Source organism: Lepus europaeus, chromosome 5 (assembly GCF_033115175.1).
Source record: "Lepus europaeus isolate LE1 chromosome 5, mLepTim1.pri, whole genome shotgun sequence".
Lineage (NCBI taxonomy): Eukaryota > Metazoa > Chordata > Mammalia > Lagomorpha > Leporidae > Lepus > Lepus europaeus.
The window spans coordinates 17149485-17165110 of NC_084831.1; the positions used below are offsets into that span (position 1 = coordinate 17149485).

A 15626-nucleotide genomic window follows, 5' to 3' on the forward strand; every position below is an offset into this window, starting at 1 on the left:
CGCCAGTGAAGCTCCTGGCTTCGGTCTGGCCCGCCCTGGCTGTTGTAGCCATCTGGGGAGTGAACCAGTGGATGGAAGATTTTTCTCTGTAACTCTGACTTTCAAATAAAAGAATAAATAAATCTTTTTTTTAAACTATTTGGAAATTAAAAGTTTATTTAAAAAAAAGGTTCACCTCCAGGGCTTAGGTGTAGCCTTATGTCCAAGCAAGAAAAGTGGGTGCAGCCGTGTCCCTGGGGCACGACAGGGTGACCAGGGAATGCAGCCCAGCCCTGACCCGGGAGCAGGTCACCCAACAGGAAGAACTCCAGTTCCAAGCTCCCAGAACGAGTCTGTGACCCACATGACTTGAACTCTGCCCCATTTACTAGGTGCTCGCTTTATGATCCTATCTACTGCTCCCAACACCCCGTGCAGTAGTTATTATCCCCCCATTTTACGGATGAGGAGATCGAGGCCGGGGTAGGTTAGACAACTGCTCAAGATCACAGAGGAAGCCCCAGGAAGTGTAGCGCCCTCGGCCTCCAAGCCGTCTCTTAGTATCACGCTACCTTCATTAAACCACAGTGACGGGCGTTCGATCCACCCCTGGCAGCCCAGCAGTCTCTGTAAGGATCCCTGTGCACGGCCGTCGGGAGGTGCATTTCCTACTGGCGGGTGTCAGGCGTCTTCGGAGGGCGTGCAGACAGCAGCTGAGGCTTGGCCCTCCCAGGCCTTGGCACAGGGCTGGAAGCCACAGAGCCCTGGGCTGGGAGAGCGGTTTCAGGCCAGCTGCTGCCAGGAGCGGTCTGCGTGCCTCCAAGCCTGCTCCTTCCTCCTCCCCTGCCTGTTCAGGCTGACGGACATCGGACATCGGCTCCAAATCCCCTGCAGCTCAGCTCAGTGTTTTGGGGCCGAGTGGAGGTTCACTGTGTCCTGCCAGCTGCTCCAACCTCAGCCACCAGCAGCAGGGACAATCTCCAAAGTGGGTCTCAGCGGCTGCACCCCACCCCAACCCTGAGGCCCGGCTGGGGCAGTCAGGACGGAGGCGCCAGGGGAAGGCAGGGCTCTCCTGCCTTCCCCTCGGACTCTCTGTTAAGAAGGGAGGCCCTGGCCAGGCCTGCCCACAGCCCACGGCTACACTGCAAGGCCTGGAAGCCAGGATCCGGGGCCAATCTCAGCCCCTGGGGGGGGGGGGGGCGAGGGGGCCCCTACCCAGTCTCCCTCCCTCCCCGGGCCTCGGTCGTCGTGTCTGGAATGAAGGGGTTGGGCGGCAACAGGGCAGGCTCCTGCCACTCTGACATTTATTAGTTCAGGATCCTGGGGCCTCTCGCTGTTTTCCTTCCCGCGCCCCCTGCTCGGGCCTCCGCAGACGGCTCCCCAGCCCGGGCACCTGTCCAGCCCCACCGGCTCGGCCTCATCGGCTCCCCTTACAGGGCGGTGGGCAGCAGGGAGGACGAGGGGCTGCAGAAAGGGAGCCGCGCCCTCGGTGAAAGCTGAGGTCTCTGCAAACCCCGTTTCCTGGCGGGGATTTTCCTCGGGAGACTGCTCAGCAGGGATGAGCTAAGAGACCAAGAACTTCGCTGGACGGGCGCGGAAGATTCCCACCCGACCCCTGGCCCCTCGCCCTGGATTCCACCCAGCCCTGGGAGATGGCCTGGCCTGCCCTCTCGGACACAGCAGCAAGGGGTCCCACCCTCTGGGCCCCTTTTTGGCCAGGACCATCCCCTCCAGGGCTCCGGATCTGGGTTTGCTGTGCAGCACTAATCCCACAAACACTTGGATTTCCTAACATGCTGAGCTGCTTGCAGCCGCCGGCCCTTTGCTCACACTGCTGCTCCTGCTCTCTCCAGTGAGCACCGCCCCTCCCTGACTCAGCCCACAGACCCCCCTCCCAGCACAGCAGAACCGACCCTGGCTACCTTTGTGCCGCTAGTACCCATTACAGACAGGGCACTGTGGCTCTCACGCACCCCACGCATCTGACCTTGATGGGGCTGAAAATTCTAGAAGGACAGGGATCGGCTCATTTGCAGGGCTTGGCACGTGAGCATCAATAAACATTTGTGGAACGAATGAATGAATGTTACCGGGCTCCATGAGAACAGAAAAGGCAGCAGGGGTTAAGAATGTCTGCTTTCATGCCGCATTGTCCTAAGTATCCGAATTCCAGTACTCAGCTGTGTGACCCGGGGCAAGTGACTGAACTTCTCTGAGCCTCTGTTCCCCATCTGGCAAATGGGAGAGTAACGACACCATCTCCTAGGACAAAGCCCAGCGCGTGGCACGCAGGAGGGCTCCACAGCAGCTCCTCCTGCCCAGGAGATACCACCTCTGTGTCCCAGGCTGCCCGGCCAGCGGAATCATCTGAATTGTTTAAAATCAATCAATCGGCCAACGATCAATCAGGATGTCAGGGCCTCCCTGCAGAGGCCCTGGGGGGGAGGAGCCAGGCTTCACCAGTTGAGAGAGCGGTAAAGCCCGGTTCCGCGGCCAGCTCCACGTTCGATTCCTGCCCTGACCCCTTACCGCTGGCAGAACTGCCAGATTTCCCAAAAATACAAACAGAACTTGCAGCTCTGAATTTCAGATCATTTTTAGGATAAGAACGTCCTAGATATCACACGGGCAGCCTGTATGTTATTTGTCAACTCAGCTTAGCAGGCTCCGTCGCCTCTCTGCACCTTACACATCTCTTATGTGGGGTTCCTACGAGTTAACACACAGAAAATGCTTACAACACTGCCTGGCATTTTTGCTGTTGATTTTTTTTTTTTTTTTTTTAGATTATGTATTTATTTATTAGAGAGACAAAGGCAGGCAGAGTTCCATCTGCTGCTTTACTCTCCAAATGCCTGCCAGCAGATGGAGCTGGGCCAGGCTGAAACTGGGAGCTCAACCCAGGTCTCCCATGTACGTGGGTGACAGGGACACTGCTTAAGCCATCACCTGCTGCTTCCCTGGATGCATATTAGCAGGAAGTGGGAATCATGGTGGAGCCAGGACTTGAACCCGGGCACTCCGATATGGGATGCGGGAGTCCCTGCTGGCATCTTAACCACGAGGCCAAGTGCCCACCTGTTCGTATTTTTAATGCTTTTAAGGCAACACAGACAGCATGGATGAATGTTGAAAGCATGGTGTTAACTGCAAGAAACCAGGCAGGAAAGGCCACATGTTGCAGGATTCCATTTGTAGGAAACGCCCAGAACGTGGGAACAAATCCGTGGAGACAGAAAGTTGCCAGGACTTGGGGGTGGGGGGTAGAGGGCTTGGGGAGTGACCATGAATCAGCGCAAGGTTGCTTTTCAGGGTGATGGAAATGTTCCAGAATTAAACAGTGGTCATGACTGCACAACACTGTGAACACACTGAAGACGGCTAAACTGTGTGCTCTCGGGTAGCTGCAACACTGCGTTTTTCTACCTAAAAGCAACTCAGAGGGTTGCAATGTGCCGTCAGGGTGGAACACCTTAGGGCAGGCCCTCAGCAAATGCCTGCCGGACACACAGATGGATGAGATGGAGCAAGGAGCGGAGTAGAGGGAAGACCCCACATCGCCCAAAAGCGGCCTCAGCACCTTGTTCCCGGGACCTCCGTGGCACACAAGGCTTCTCTTCTTGCTTGGGTGTCAGAGCCACACCATTCTGGTGCTCAGGCAGTTGCCTTCTCGTCTCTCTGGTTCCTGATCTCTTTACCCTGTGTGCAGGTTTACTTGGGCTTTTAGCTAAAGGGAATTTTGACAAAGTGTTAAGCACCTGTTATATGCCAGGTTATACGCTACCTGCTCTCTATGTGATTCCCCCCAAATAGACCAACAAGAGAGTTATCTTCATCCTTGACGGACAGATGGAGAAACTGAGATTCAGAAAGGTTAAGTCATTCGCCCGAGGTCACACGGCCAGTAGGAATTCAGTGCCAGATCTGCGAGGGCTGCCAATCATCCTCTGATGATTGACTCTTTCTCCTCCCCAGCTGGGGACCCTGTCCAGTCGCTCTGTGTCCTCGGAACCTGCCTCTGCGCCCAGCAGGTGTTCCTTGAACACGGGTAAATGGATTACTAACCAGACGAGCACATGCAATAACTCAGCACAACAGTGTTCACCCTGACTGCTCCCCAGAGTTCAGGGCGTTTGGAACTGCTCACCCGCCTGGGCCTCACCCCTGGGAGGTTCTGACTCAGGAGGTCTGGGTGGGGCCTGAGGTTCTTCAAAGCGTGGTCAAGGTCTAAAGTTAGAGAACCTTCAGCAGCTGTTCTCAGCTTAGCTGCGCAAGCTCTCCGAAGCGCATGCGGTGAGCCGGGGCCCAAGCACTCAGCCCACCCGGGGGCCCCTCGGCACCACCTGCCAGGGGATCACTCGTAGGCACGGATCTCAAAACCTTTGGAACCCAAAGAAACTTATCTTTAATTCCATTTTCCATAAACTTTTTGAAACACTTTTGTGTGATCTAATCGTCTGCAGGGTAAGCAAGTATCTTCCCTCCGCTCTGCCCTGAAGCGCCAGCTTCTGTCCCCAGATCTGCCAGCGGCACCTGAGTGGCCAGAAACAGCGGAGCAGGCAAGGAAGCGAGCCTGGAAGGAGTGTGAAACGAGGGGAGAGGGGCGACTCAGCGAGAGGACGGGGGCCGACAACGCCGGGAGGACCCTCGGCCGGCCTGCGGGCGGCTGATGGGGAAGAAGCTGCTGGGCGTGCGGCTGGGTTCCAAGCCCATCCCTGGTCCCCAGCCGCAACGGCACCTTGGGCCCCCTCCTCAGATCAGCCCAGGCTAGTGTGGAGGGAAAGGGCACTAAACCTGCCCTGAAGGTACCAACAGCCTCCGCGTGGCCAAAGCCAGGGGTCTGTGTGGTCTCTTTTTTTTAACTTATTGTCATTTAATTCTTCAATTTGAGAGACAGAGAGAGAAAAAGGGAGTCGCCATTGACCAGCTCACTTCTAAGTGCCCACAACAGCCAGGGTTGGGCTGGGGCCAAACCTGGGAGCCCTAAGAACTCAATCCAGGTCTCCCTTGTGGGTGGTGGGAACCCAAATACTCCAGCATCATGGCTGCCTCCCAGGGGGTGCCTGGCCAGGAAGCTGGAGCTGGGAGTTGAGCTCAGGGGCTCCAATGTAGGATGCCAGGAGGGGCTAAATGCCGGCCCTTTGTCTTCCTTTACCCCCGGCATGGGAGAGCACATCTCCAGGAGCTGGGCGTCTCCCCCACTCCTCTCCTGGCTCTGGGCCCTGAACTCTCTTGAGTTCCTTCTTTTTGGCTGGCAGCTCCTTCAGTCCCCCTTCTTAACCCCTCTTCCTGTCCCGGTGTCCCTCTACTGGGGCTCCCCAGAGCTTGGCCAGGGCCCCCTGCATTCCTCCCTAGGTAACCTTTACCCATTCCCAGCGTGTGCAACCATGCTTCATGGCCCCTGTGTGGACGGGAGTCTCTGGGTTCTGGTCTAAATGCAGATCCCCAGATCCCCAAGGCCACCGGCCATCTCTTGAGCCACCGGCCGTCAACCTCCTGTGGGGAGTTACCTGTGTGCAAGCAGAGAAGGCCAAGCTTCCGGCTCACACCGGGCTCAGGCATCAGAGGCCCTCGCCGCAGACTCTGGCTCAGGCGCAGAGACTGGGTTAGATCCCCTCTCGTGCCGGCAGCAGCAGCGGTCCCAGGCCCCAGTGTCCGGGCACGGGGCATTCAGTGAAAGGTGGCAGCGGCCTGCCAGAGTGGCTCGGAGTCGTGCTTCCGGCTGGGATCCCGCCTGCTGCCCAGCCCCAACCCTCCAGCTTCCCAGAAACTCTGTGAACCTCTGAGCATTCCCTTCCAGCGCCTCCCCGCTCCTGCCACACACAGCTCAGGCTGTTGCCTGCAGTGAGAAGCCTAAGTCCGTGCGCAGAGCCGTCTGGGCAGGACGCGACAGGATGCTCACACCATCGCAAGTCCGAAACGCACCAGGGCAGCGCGGACGACGCTCGGGTGAGCCCCTCCCGCCCTTCGCGCTCCAGAGTCGGACACCCAACGGCCTTCCGGGCAGCTCCACTCGGACATCCAAAGACCCAGAAGGTGACGCGCAGAACTCCTGGCTTCCCCTTCTCACCAGAAACTGGAAAACCGTTCTCGACGTCCCCAACGACAGGCCCTCACTCCATCGACAAATCTTGATGGTACTACTTAGAATCCGCCCACTGCTCTCCTCGACCAATCACAACCCCACACACACCTCCCACGACGGCCTCCTTGGGTCCTCCCCGGGCCTCCCCAGCTCAGTCTCCATCCAGCAGCCGATGGGACCCTTTCTAAGCGGATCAAGCCGCTGGAAAGTCCAAAGGCCCTGGCCCGGCCAAGGAGCTTCAGTTTGACACAGCTCCCGGCAACTCTCTCCAGCCCATCTGCTGTGTCCGGTGACCCATCGCTAGGCTTCTGCCCCTTGGCCTCCTTTCAGCCTCACACATCCTGTCCTCTAGGTTCTACACTGCCTCAGGGCTCTGCCTAAGCCGCTGGCTGCATCTGGACTGCCCTACACCATTATTCTCTACGGACGCTTTCTCGGTTGGCTTCTTTTCCTGACTTGTCATCCAGACGCTATTTCCTGAGCATCTACTATGGGGCAGTGGTAAATCCTAGGGCTACAACCATGACACTTGATTCCAGTCTCACAGAAGTCAAAATCTATTGAGAAAGCAAAAGTTAATAAAAATACTTGTACGAATAAATTTTATCTACAATGCGTGCTGTCAGGGAAGAGGCAGTGCTGATGGGGAGACTGAGCTAGGGCAGAAGCCGAGAGTCCAGTGGGGGGGCCACGGCTGTGCTCCAGGGGGACACGATGGGGGCCCAGACTAGGGCAGGCTGCAGAGATGCTCAGAAGGCCACACTGATGGCCCCTGGGGATGAAGGATACACGTACAGGTGCGAGGCTTCCGGCTTGTGTAGCGGATGGAGGCGCCCATGCCTGGAAGGGAACCCTGGAAGGCCAGCCCCGGGGGAATAGCCCTGGATGGGGTCTAAGGGAAACCATCGAGTGAGTGTCCGGAAACGAAGCCCTAGGCTGGAGACACAACGTGTGAGTCACCTGGAAGCCAGGGGTGTGGACGCGACTGCCTGGAGACGGCGAGGAGGAGGCCCAGGACCAGACCTGGAGGAAGGTGGCCTCTGTGCCACTTTGCACGGTGTGCAGTCACTTCCTGCTTGCCTGCGTCCTGTCTCTTCCTCAGAGGACGGGAAGCTCCACGAGGCCTGACACGGGGCCTGGCACAGAGCAGTGCCCAGGTGCTGTGCTGGCTGCTGTGCCGCAGGATCAGGTGCATGGGTTCCCACCGCCCAGCAAGGAAGTGCAAAGCCAAACAGCATGCAAGACCCCAGGGTCTCAGCATTCCAGGCCAGCCTCTCAATCCCCTCGCGCCTCTCTGGGCATTGCTTCCCCATCTTAAATGAGAGGATTCCTAGCTGATCTCTTACCTAAAAGGGTCCCTTGGCCCTGACACCCTAGTTTCCTGCAACCTGCCCAGGGTCCTCCCTGCAGGGCTTCACAACCCAGGACGGGGTCCCTGAGCCTTCCAAGCCGGGGCTCATCTACACCCAGCAGTGTGTGTCAATGCATTTTTACACAAAAATAAACACAGAACTATTACAAAGCCAACCAGAAAGATATCGAGCAGCGTGAGCACGGTGCCTCCCCCGCCAGCGGACTTCCGGCATGCACACTTCTGGGAGGACTTCCAGGCCCAGCCCCGCTGCGCTGAGACGAGCCCCCCGCACAGGGAAGGGCTCTGCGGCCATGCTTCCCCTGCCTGAGTCTATCGCCCGTGCCTTCTGCTGATGAAACCAGGGGTGGAGACCCGGCTGCTGGATGCACTCCAGGCGCTGGGCTGGGCTGCCAGCCACTGCCAGGAACTTGAAAGTGGGACACGGGAATGGCTCAGTTACCTGTAGACACTGGACCAGGGAGGTCATGTGCATGGGGGTGGGGGGGGCTGCAGCTGCACTCCGGGGCCTGGGTGATGACGAGGCAGCAACAGCACTGAGCAACTGTGCAGAGAGGGCGAGGAAGCCGACGCCCCAGACTCCAGCGCCACTCCCCCCCTTTCCCGCCACTCCCCCCCTATCCCGGCTGCTCTGCAGGTCCGCGAGGCGCCGGCCCATCTCTCAGACAAATCTCCCTTCACAGAAACAAGCTGGAGAGGACTTACATTTCTGGCAAGCACTGTCTAGGAGTATTGCATTTGTACACGAAAATAAACACAACCTATTACAAAGCCACCTGTAAAATTCACAAGAGCATTAGAAATTGAGCATGACATCTTTTCTAAAATAAGAGTCAAAAGAGTCATAGAAGAAAAGATAACTTCAGGGCCGGCGCTGTGGTGCAGCAAGTAAAGCCGCCACCTGTGGCACCAGCATCCCTTGTGGGCACTGGTTCGAGTCTCAGCTGCTCCACTTCCGATCCAGCTCCCTGCTAATGCACGTGGGAAAACAGCAGAGGATGGCTCAAGTGCTTGGGCCCCTGCACCCATCTGGGAGACCTGGAGGAAGCTCCTGGCTCTTGGCTTTGGCCTGGCCCAGACCCAGGTGTTGCAACCATTTGGGGGAGTGAACCAGCAGATGGAAGACCTTTCTCTCTCTCTCTCTCTTTCTGTAACTCTGCCTTTCAAATAAATCAACAAATCTTAAAAAAAAAAAAAAAAAGGCACTTTGTTAAAGTGATTGTTAAACCTTTTTTTCAGTAAGAGCTACGCTGTACCATAAGCCTTGATGCCAACGGAGGCAAACCCCACCCTGAGCACCAGCCATAGTCTGCTGCTAGGACGCCCACTTGGCAGCATCAGGCACCTCTGGGAAGAGCACGGGAACCGCACGAAGCAGGCACAGGCTGTCTTGTGGAATGCTTTTTCTAAAAACGTTTAAAGTGCTTTAACTGATTTCTTATCATTTTATTTGAAAGGCAGAGACTTCTGTCCTCTGGTTCACTCCCCAGTGACCACAACAGCCAGAGCTGGGCCAGGCCAAAGCTGGGAGTCCAGAACTCAGTCCGGGTCCCCCTCGTGGGGGGCAGGGACCCAAGCACTTGGGCCATCACCTGCTGCCTCCCAGGGTGCGCATCCGCAGGGAGCTGGAATCGGCAGTGGAACCAGGACTCAAATCCAGGCACTCTGACACGGGATGCGCCTGTCCTGAGTGGCATCTTAACCACTGTGCCAAATGCCTACCCCAGGAAATTTTTTAAGCTAGAAATTATATCCCTGTCCACTTAAAACTTTATTTCATATATATATAAATGCAAGCCTTTGAAGATCCTGAATTTTGTGACTGCTCACCCGAGACCCAGCGCGACATGTGTACTCACTAGCAGTTTGAGATGCCACTATATGGCATAAATTTTCAGCTCTGGTCTAAATGGTTTACTTGGTTCCTAATATGCTCTCTTCCCATAGGTCTCTGAATTCACTTCTCCTCTCCACCAAATGGGGCTCACCTATTTTCTTTTTAGAAGTTTTACATTGGGGCTAGCACTGTGGTGTAGTAGGTTAAGCCTCTGCCTGCAGTGCCAGCACCCCATATGGGTGCCGGTTCTAGTCCCAGCTGCCCCTCTTCCCATCCAGCTCTCTGCTTATGGCCTGGGAAAGCAGTCAAAGACAGCCCAAATGCTTGGGCCCCTGCACCCACGTGGGAGACCTGGAAGAAGCGCTTGGCTCCTGGCTTCAAATCAGCTTAGCTCCGGCTGTTGCAACCATTTGGGGAGTGAGCCAGCAGACAGAAGATCTCTCTCTCTCCCTCTCTCTCTCTGTAACACTGCCTCTCAAATAAATAAATAAATCTTTAAAAAAAAAAAAAGTTTTACCTCCTCCAGGAAGTTCTCCTGGCCTGCAGCAGTCCTCCTCACTGCTCCCTACCTTCTCTCCTTCCCCACTGGTCTCTTATGATACTGACCGCACCTTTCTCTGGGACCTCGGGATAGATCCCTGGGTTCCTACTCATCCCCTAAGATGGGCTACATCTGCCTAAGTAGTATCTTTATGCCCTTGGTGCCTAACACAGAGATGGCGTGGAGAACCGGACAGAATACACCAGTGTCACCGACTCACTATGTGACCCAGGGCAGCTGTCTCAACCTCCCTGGCCCACTGCCCCCTATGTCAACGACCCTCAGTGAGACGATGGATGTAAAGGGCCCCCCTCCTGTTTGCACAGTGTTTCCCAATTAAAGACATGAAACCTTCACAGTGCAGAGAAGTAAGCAGGGAGGGATTCTAAGACCCATTTTCAGGTTGGAATAACTGAGGTCCAGGGAAGTTACAAAGAGAGGACAGACAGATGGAGTTTAGAAGGAAAGCAAACAGGGGGGCTGGCACTGTGCCATAGCAGGTAAAGCCACCACCTACAGTGCTGGCATCCCATATGGGTGCTAGTTCAAGTCCCGGCTGCTCCACTTCTGATCCAGCTCTCTGCTGTAGACTGGGAAAGCAGTGGAAGATGGCCCAAGTCCTTGGGCCCCTGCACCTGCCTAGGAGACCCGGAAGAAGCTCCTGGCTTCGGATCGCACAGCTCCAGCCACTGCAGCCAATTGGGGAGTGAACCAGTGGGTGGAAGCCCCCCCTCCCCCCCCCCCGCCTCTCCTTCTCTCTGTGTGTAACTCTGACTTTCAAATAAATAAATAAATTTTAAAAAAGAAAAAAGCAAGCAAGCAAGCGAAGAGGAGCAGTTGAATGCCTGGGTAGAAGCGGCAGCTTTGCCACTTGCCAACCGTGAAGGCATACACAGGCCTCTCGGCCTCTTCAGTGAGGAAGGCCCAGGCTGATCCACCTTCCAGGTCCCTTCTCCCTGGCATTCCGGTGTCTTGTAAGCTGCCCAGGCTCCCAGGCTCCTTCCCAGCAGAGCTGCAAAAAACAGGACTGCGAGGGCCCCCAGTGACTGCAGGGAACCAGCCAGGGCTGGGAGACTGAGTTCAGAAGCAGCGGGGGCGGCACGTGTTAAGACACCAGCTCGGATGCCCACATCCCATATCAAAGAGGCCGAGTTCACATCCTGGCTCCCCTCTGGCTTCCAGCTGCCTGCTGAGGCTCACCCTGGGAGGTACCAGCCATGGCTCAAGTACTGGGGTCCCTGCCACTCACGTGGGAGGCCTGGCTTGAGTTCCTAGCTCCTGGCTTTGTCCTGGGCCAGGCTTTTGCCAGCATCTGGAGGATGAACCAGTAGACAGGAGATCTCTGCTTCTCTCTCTGCCTTTCCAATAAAACAAATGAATACAAATTCTGGTAAAAAGAATCAGTTCTATTTGGATTCAGCGGAGCTCTGAGCCTGGTGTGTGTGTGTGTGGGGGGGGGGCGGTTAGTCATACCCAGAAGTGGGTTGGGAGGGGAGCTGCAGCATCAAACTACATGCAAACACGACGTAATACCAACACATAAACACCATCGCAGAACCAAACAGGAAGCCCCAGGGAAGCCTAATCCAAAGGTCAGAATCTAACTTTCTGGGCACTGAAATCTTGGGGAAAAGCTGTGTTTGGGTGCTGCGAGCCTTTCTGTTGCAAAAGCGAACCCTTGCAGGCACCGGCCCAGAGGCCTGACGCTAAAGGAGGCTGGGTCTTGTCTGGCCTGAACTGGGGCAAAGCTGAGCCAGGGCTGGAGCCTGCCACGGCCTCCAGCCCACTCTGGGGGCCCCTCCCCCAACACAAACTGCTTACACACACAAAGCCAGGCCAGGCCAGGCACACCGGCATCCAGAGGTGCTTCTGGCCAGGGCAAGGGTTCAGAGTGCAGCCCCTTCGCCTGCTCCAACGCACAACCTGGACGTGAGGGGGCACCGTGAAAAGCCCTCATGGTGCCCAGGACGCTGGACTCTCCAAGGACAAGAGCTGGGAGGCTGTGAAGTCAGACCCCAGGAAGCACTCCCCAAGACCTAGCTCCCTGGAGCCTCCAGTAAAAGCCTACCCACGTTCACAGCAGTGGGCTCCAAACCGCTATTCTGCCCAAGGTCAGACGCCGAACTTCAGGAGCCGGTCCTGACCTGAATTAGAACAGGCTCCCTTACACAAGGCCAGGCCCTGCAAGACAAACGAGGACCCGGGAGACCCGAGCCCTGCCTCTTCAGAGGTGCCTCCATCAACCGGCTCAGCATCATTCCAAGATTATCCAAGAGGCACACGGGACACACGCCGCCTCACTAAACAGCCATAGCCCCGGCGCCCGCAGCTGAGCCAGAATTCAAACGCGAGTCGGCCTCCTCCTTTCCAAAGTGAGCCCAGCAGACCTGGGGACCGAGGGTCGGCCGCCAGGGGAGTCGGAGAGACACCGCAAGGCACACCGGCCCAGGGTGCTGGGTGCTAGGAGCTTTGCATCTGCCACGCGGTAGGAGTGGCTGCTCCGGAAACTTCTGGCGAAAGATGGAAGGCTGGAGCCGCTGCCCAGGTTCCAAAATGCCACCCAAATTGAGGGCATCCTCTGGAAGGGAGCTGCAAAAACACATGATGCTTCGCCGGCCCACAGCCACAGGGCATCTGCAGGAGGGCCCGGGAAAGCCGGACAGGTCTGGAGCTGGAATGAACCCCAGGGAGCAGGGGAATGGGGTGGGGCAGCCTGCGAGGGCGAGGAAGAAAAGGCCTGGGACGCTCTGCCCGGAAAGACAAAGAGGGGAGGGGAGCCGCTCAACTCGCCAGCAGCCGGCCAAGGTGAACCCCGGCTCCGGGCGCCTTCCCCTTCGCACGCGTCCCACGGCGCGAGCCAAGCCTCCGCACCCGCGGCAGGGGGAGGGCGCCTTCCCCGCAGCCCCGGGCACTCAGCTCGGGACCGAGGCGGCGCAGCCCGCTTCTCCGAAGGAGAGCGACGTGGGGGGCGCACTGGCGGGGCGAAGACTCGGAGCGGGACCGGCGCGTGCGGGCCCCGTCCCCGCCCAGGGCGCTCGGTCACCCGGAGGACTCGCCCCCCCACCACCGCCAGGGCCCCTCGACCGGGAGAACGCCGACGTTGGAGATGCGCTCGGTCCCCACCGATCCAGGGCGGGGGGCGGGCTTCTGGGGGGCTCCGGTCACGCCTGGGAAGGTCAAGCCGGGCCCCGCGCCCACCCCGGGCCGCTCCCGCCTCGGCGCCCTCACCTCTTCGCGCGCCAGCGCCGCCCCCCGGCACCGGGGCATCTTGGCGGCGAAGGCGGCGGCCCCGACCGGGGAGCCGAGGTCCTCCGCGGTGACGGCCAGGAACTCCGCGACGCTGAGCTGCTCGGGCATGGCGGGTGCGGGGCGGGGGCACCGGGGCTGCTGGAGCGGGGCGCCGAGGGGCGCTGCGCTGCACCGCGCTGGGACGGCCTCACCGCCCGCCGCGGGCGCCGTCGGGGCCTCCGCACGCCCCGCCCCCGGCCCGCCCCTTCGCTCCCCACCTTAGTCCGGACCGCCCCGCCCCGGCCCCGTACCGGCCTCCGAGGCTCCGCCCCTCAAAGCCCCGCCCCCGGCCCCTCGCCTTACTCCCCGGCTCCGCCCCCGCGGGGGTGCCGCCCTCCAGCCCCTGGGCCCCGCCTCCAGGGCCCGCAGCCTCTGAGAACCCCGCCTTCGGCCGCGCGTCCAACTGCAGGCTCCGCCCCCAGCGCCGCAGCCCCGCCCCGGCCTCGCTGGGACCTCCTCCGCCCCCTTCATAGCGCCCGCGGAGCCTCTCGAGCGCGCGGCTGCGGGTCTGTCCCGCAAGTCTCCTCAGGACCCTTGCCGCCCGCTCCCCGACACACTCCTTCCCGGCCCCTGGGACCCCGCTGCCTCACTGCCCCGACGTCGCTCCGCGAGCGCTGCGGGTCTCCGTGCCTCGCTCGGCGCCGAATCGGCCCCCGCGTCCCGCCCCGCACGCCGGGCCCGGATCTGTGCGCGCCGCGGGGCCCCCTCGGGGAATGTGCGACTGCGGGAGGGTCCCGGCTCCGCTCGGACCCTGTGTCCGCGTCCGTAAACGGGGAAGAAGCCGGAGGCCGGCTTGACCGGGGCGCTCGAGGAAGCGACCTGACGCGGGCGCCGACCCGCGCCTTCCCCGCGTGGGCTCGCCGGCCCCGGCGTGGACGAGGGGTGGGTTCAGGGTGGAAACGCACCGAGGCTCAGCTCTGGGTTCGCGCGCGGTGCGGAGCGTCGGGCTGGGGGTCAGAGCTGAGTCCCCGCGTCGCCCCCACCTGCTCCTGGAAGCCCGGGTGACCGCCCCCGACAGTGGCCTCGTGGAGTTTCACCCCACGGACGGGCCGAGAGGATTATGTAGTCTGCACAGAAAAGAAAAACAAAGCGGAATCCCAGCTGAGCACGCGGCGAGTCGCCGCACCTGCATATTCCGAGTTTTCTGTGCCCGGGGAACAGGATGCAGTGTGGGCAGATGCGCGCCCCCCGACCGCGGAGGTGGGGGCGCAGCGCTGCGAAGTGCGGTTCCCGCTGGCCGCCGCCGTCCACCCTTCAGCCCAGTGCCAGCGAGGCGAGGACCCTCTGAAAGTCAGCCACCACCTCTTTTTTTTTTTTTTAATATTTATTTATTTATTTATTTGAGAGGTAGAGTTACAGACAGTGAGACGGAGAGACAAAGAGAAAGGTCTTCCATCCGCTGGTTCACTCCCCAGATGGCCGCAACGGTCGGAGCTGGGCTGATCCGAAGCCAGGAGCCAGGAGGAGCTTCTTCCAGGTCTCCCACATGGGTGCAGGGGCCCAAGGACTTGGGCCATCTTCTACTGCTTTCCCAGGCCACAGCAGCGAGCTGGATGGGAAGAGGAGCAGCCGGGAATAGAACCGGCGCCCATATGGGGGATGCCGGCGCTGCGGGTGGAGGATTAACCTGCTGCACCACAGCCACCGCCTCTTGAATCCCACAGGGGCAATTTCCTAACTTGGCTCCTAGGAACATCTGACCCTCTGTCTCCTGCTTCCAACACCTTGCCCTGAATCCTGGGAGGACCATTTTCCTGGGTGGTCCCCTTCCCTCTCTGGCTGCTGCTTCTAAGATCCCTTTCCAAGGTGCTCTTGCCCCTCTGTGTCCTAAATGCGGAGTCGTTGTCAGGTCGTTGCTAGACCCTGGGGGCTTCTTGGTCAGCTTCCTGGACACCTGGTCACCCCACCCACCAGTGATGGCCAGGTCACCACTGACTTCGCCCCGCCCACCAATGATGGCCACGTCTTTGCTACTGGCTTCCTGTGGCAGCTGTGACAGACCGCTGTAAAGGACACACACGGGGCTGACCACGAGCTGTCAGCAGGCCTGTGCTCCCTGTGGAGGCCCTAGGGGGCTGTCCATTTCCTTATCTTTCCCAGCCTGGGAGACCTGCTTTTCCTGCCTTGTGACATCTCCCTCCATCGTCAGGGGCAGCAGCATCTTACAATTGTTGCACAACTGCCGTGGTGTCTCCTACCCTGTGGTCAAATTCCCCCCAGGCTCCTGTATAAGGACATTGGTGATGGCATTTGGGGCCAACCCACATAATCCAAGATAAGCTCTCCAGCTCAGATCCTTAATTTAATCACATCTGCAAAATCTCCTTTGCCTGTAAGTATTTACAGGGTCGAGGGACTTGGACCCGGACATCTTGGGGCCATTACTGTGTCTACTACATCTTCCAGGGTTGTATACTCAGCCTAGAAATTTCTCCTGGCCATAGGCAGAGAGCTGGATTGGAAGTGGAGCAGCTGGCACTCAAAACAGTGTCTATTTGGGATGCCAACACTGCAGGTAGAGGCT

General features: G+C 58.8%; 1 protein-coding gene across 2 annotated transcripts in view; it reads right to left on the minus strand.

The window, feature by feature from the left end:
• The window catches only part of ASAP3 (ArfGAP with SH3 domain, ankyrin repeat and PH domain 3), a 48563-nt gene extending 35343 nt beyond the window's left edge, over positions 1-13220 (minus strand). For both annotated transcript variants that reach the window (XM_062190617.1, XM_062190616.1), the window contains exon 1: positions 13043-13220. In XM_062190617.1, the coding sequence (XP_062046601.1) occupies positions 13043-13171 (129 nt within the window). In that variant the 5' untranslated portion in view covers positions 13172-13220. The remainder of the gene's footprint in view (positions 1-13042) is intronic.
• Positions 13221-15626: the final 2406 nt, after the last annotated feature.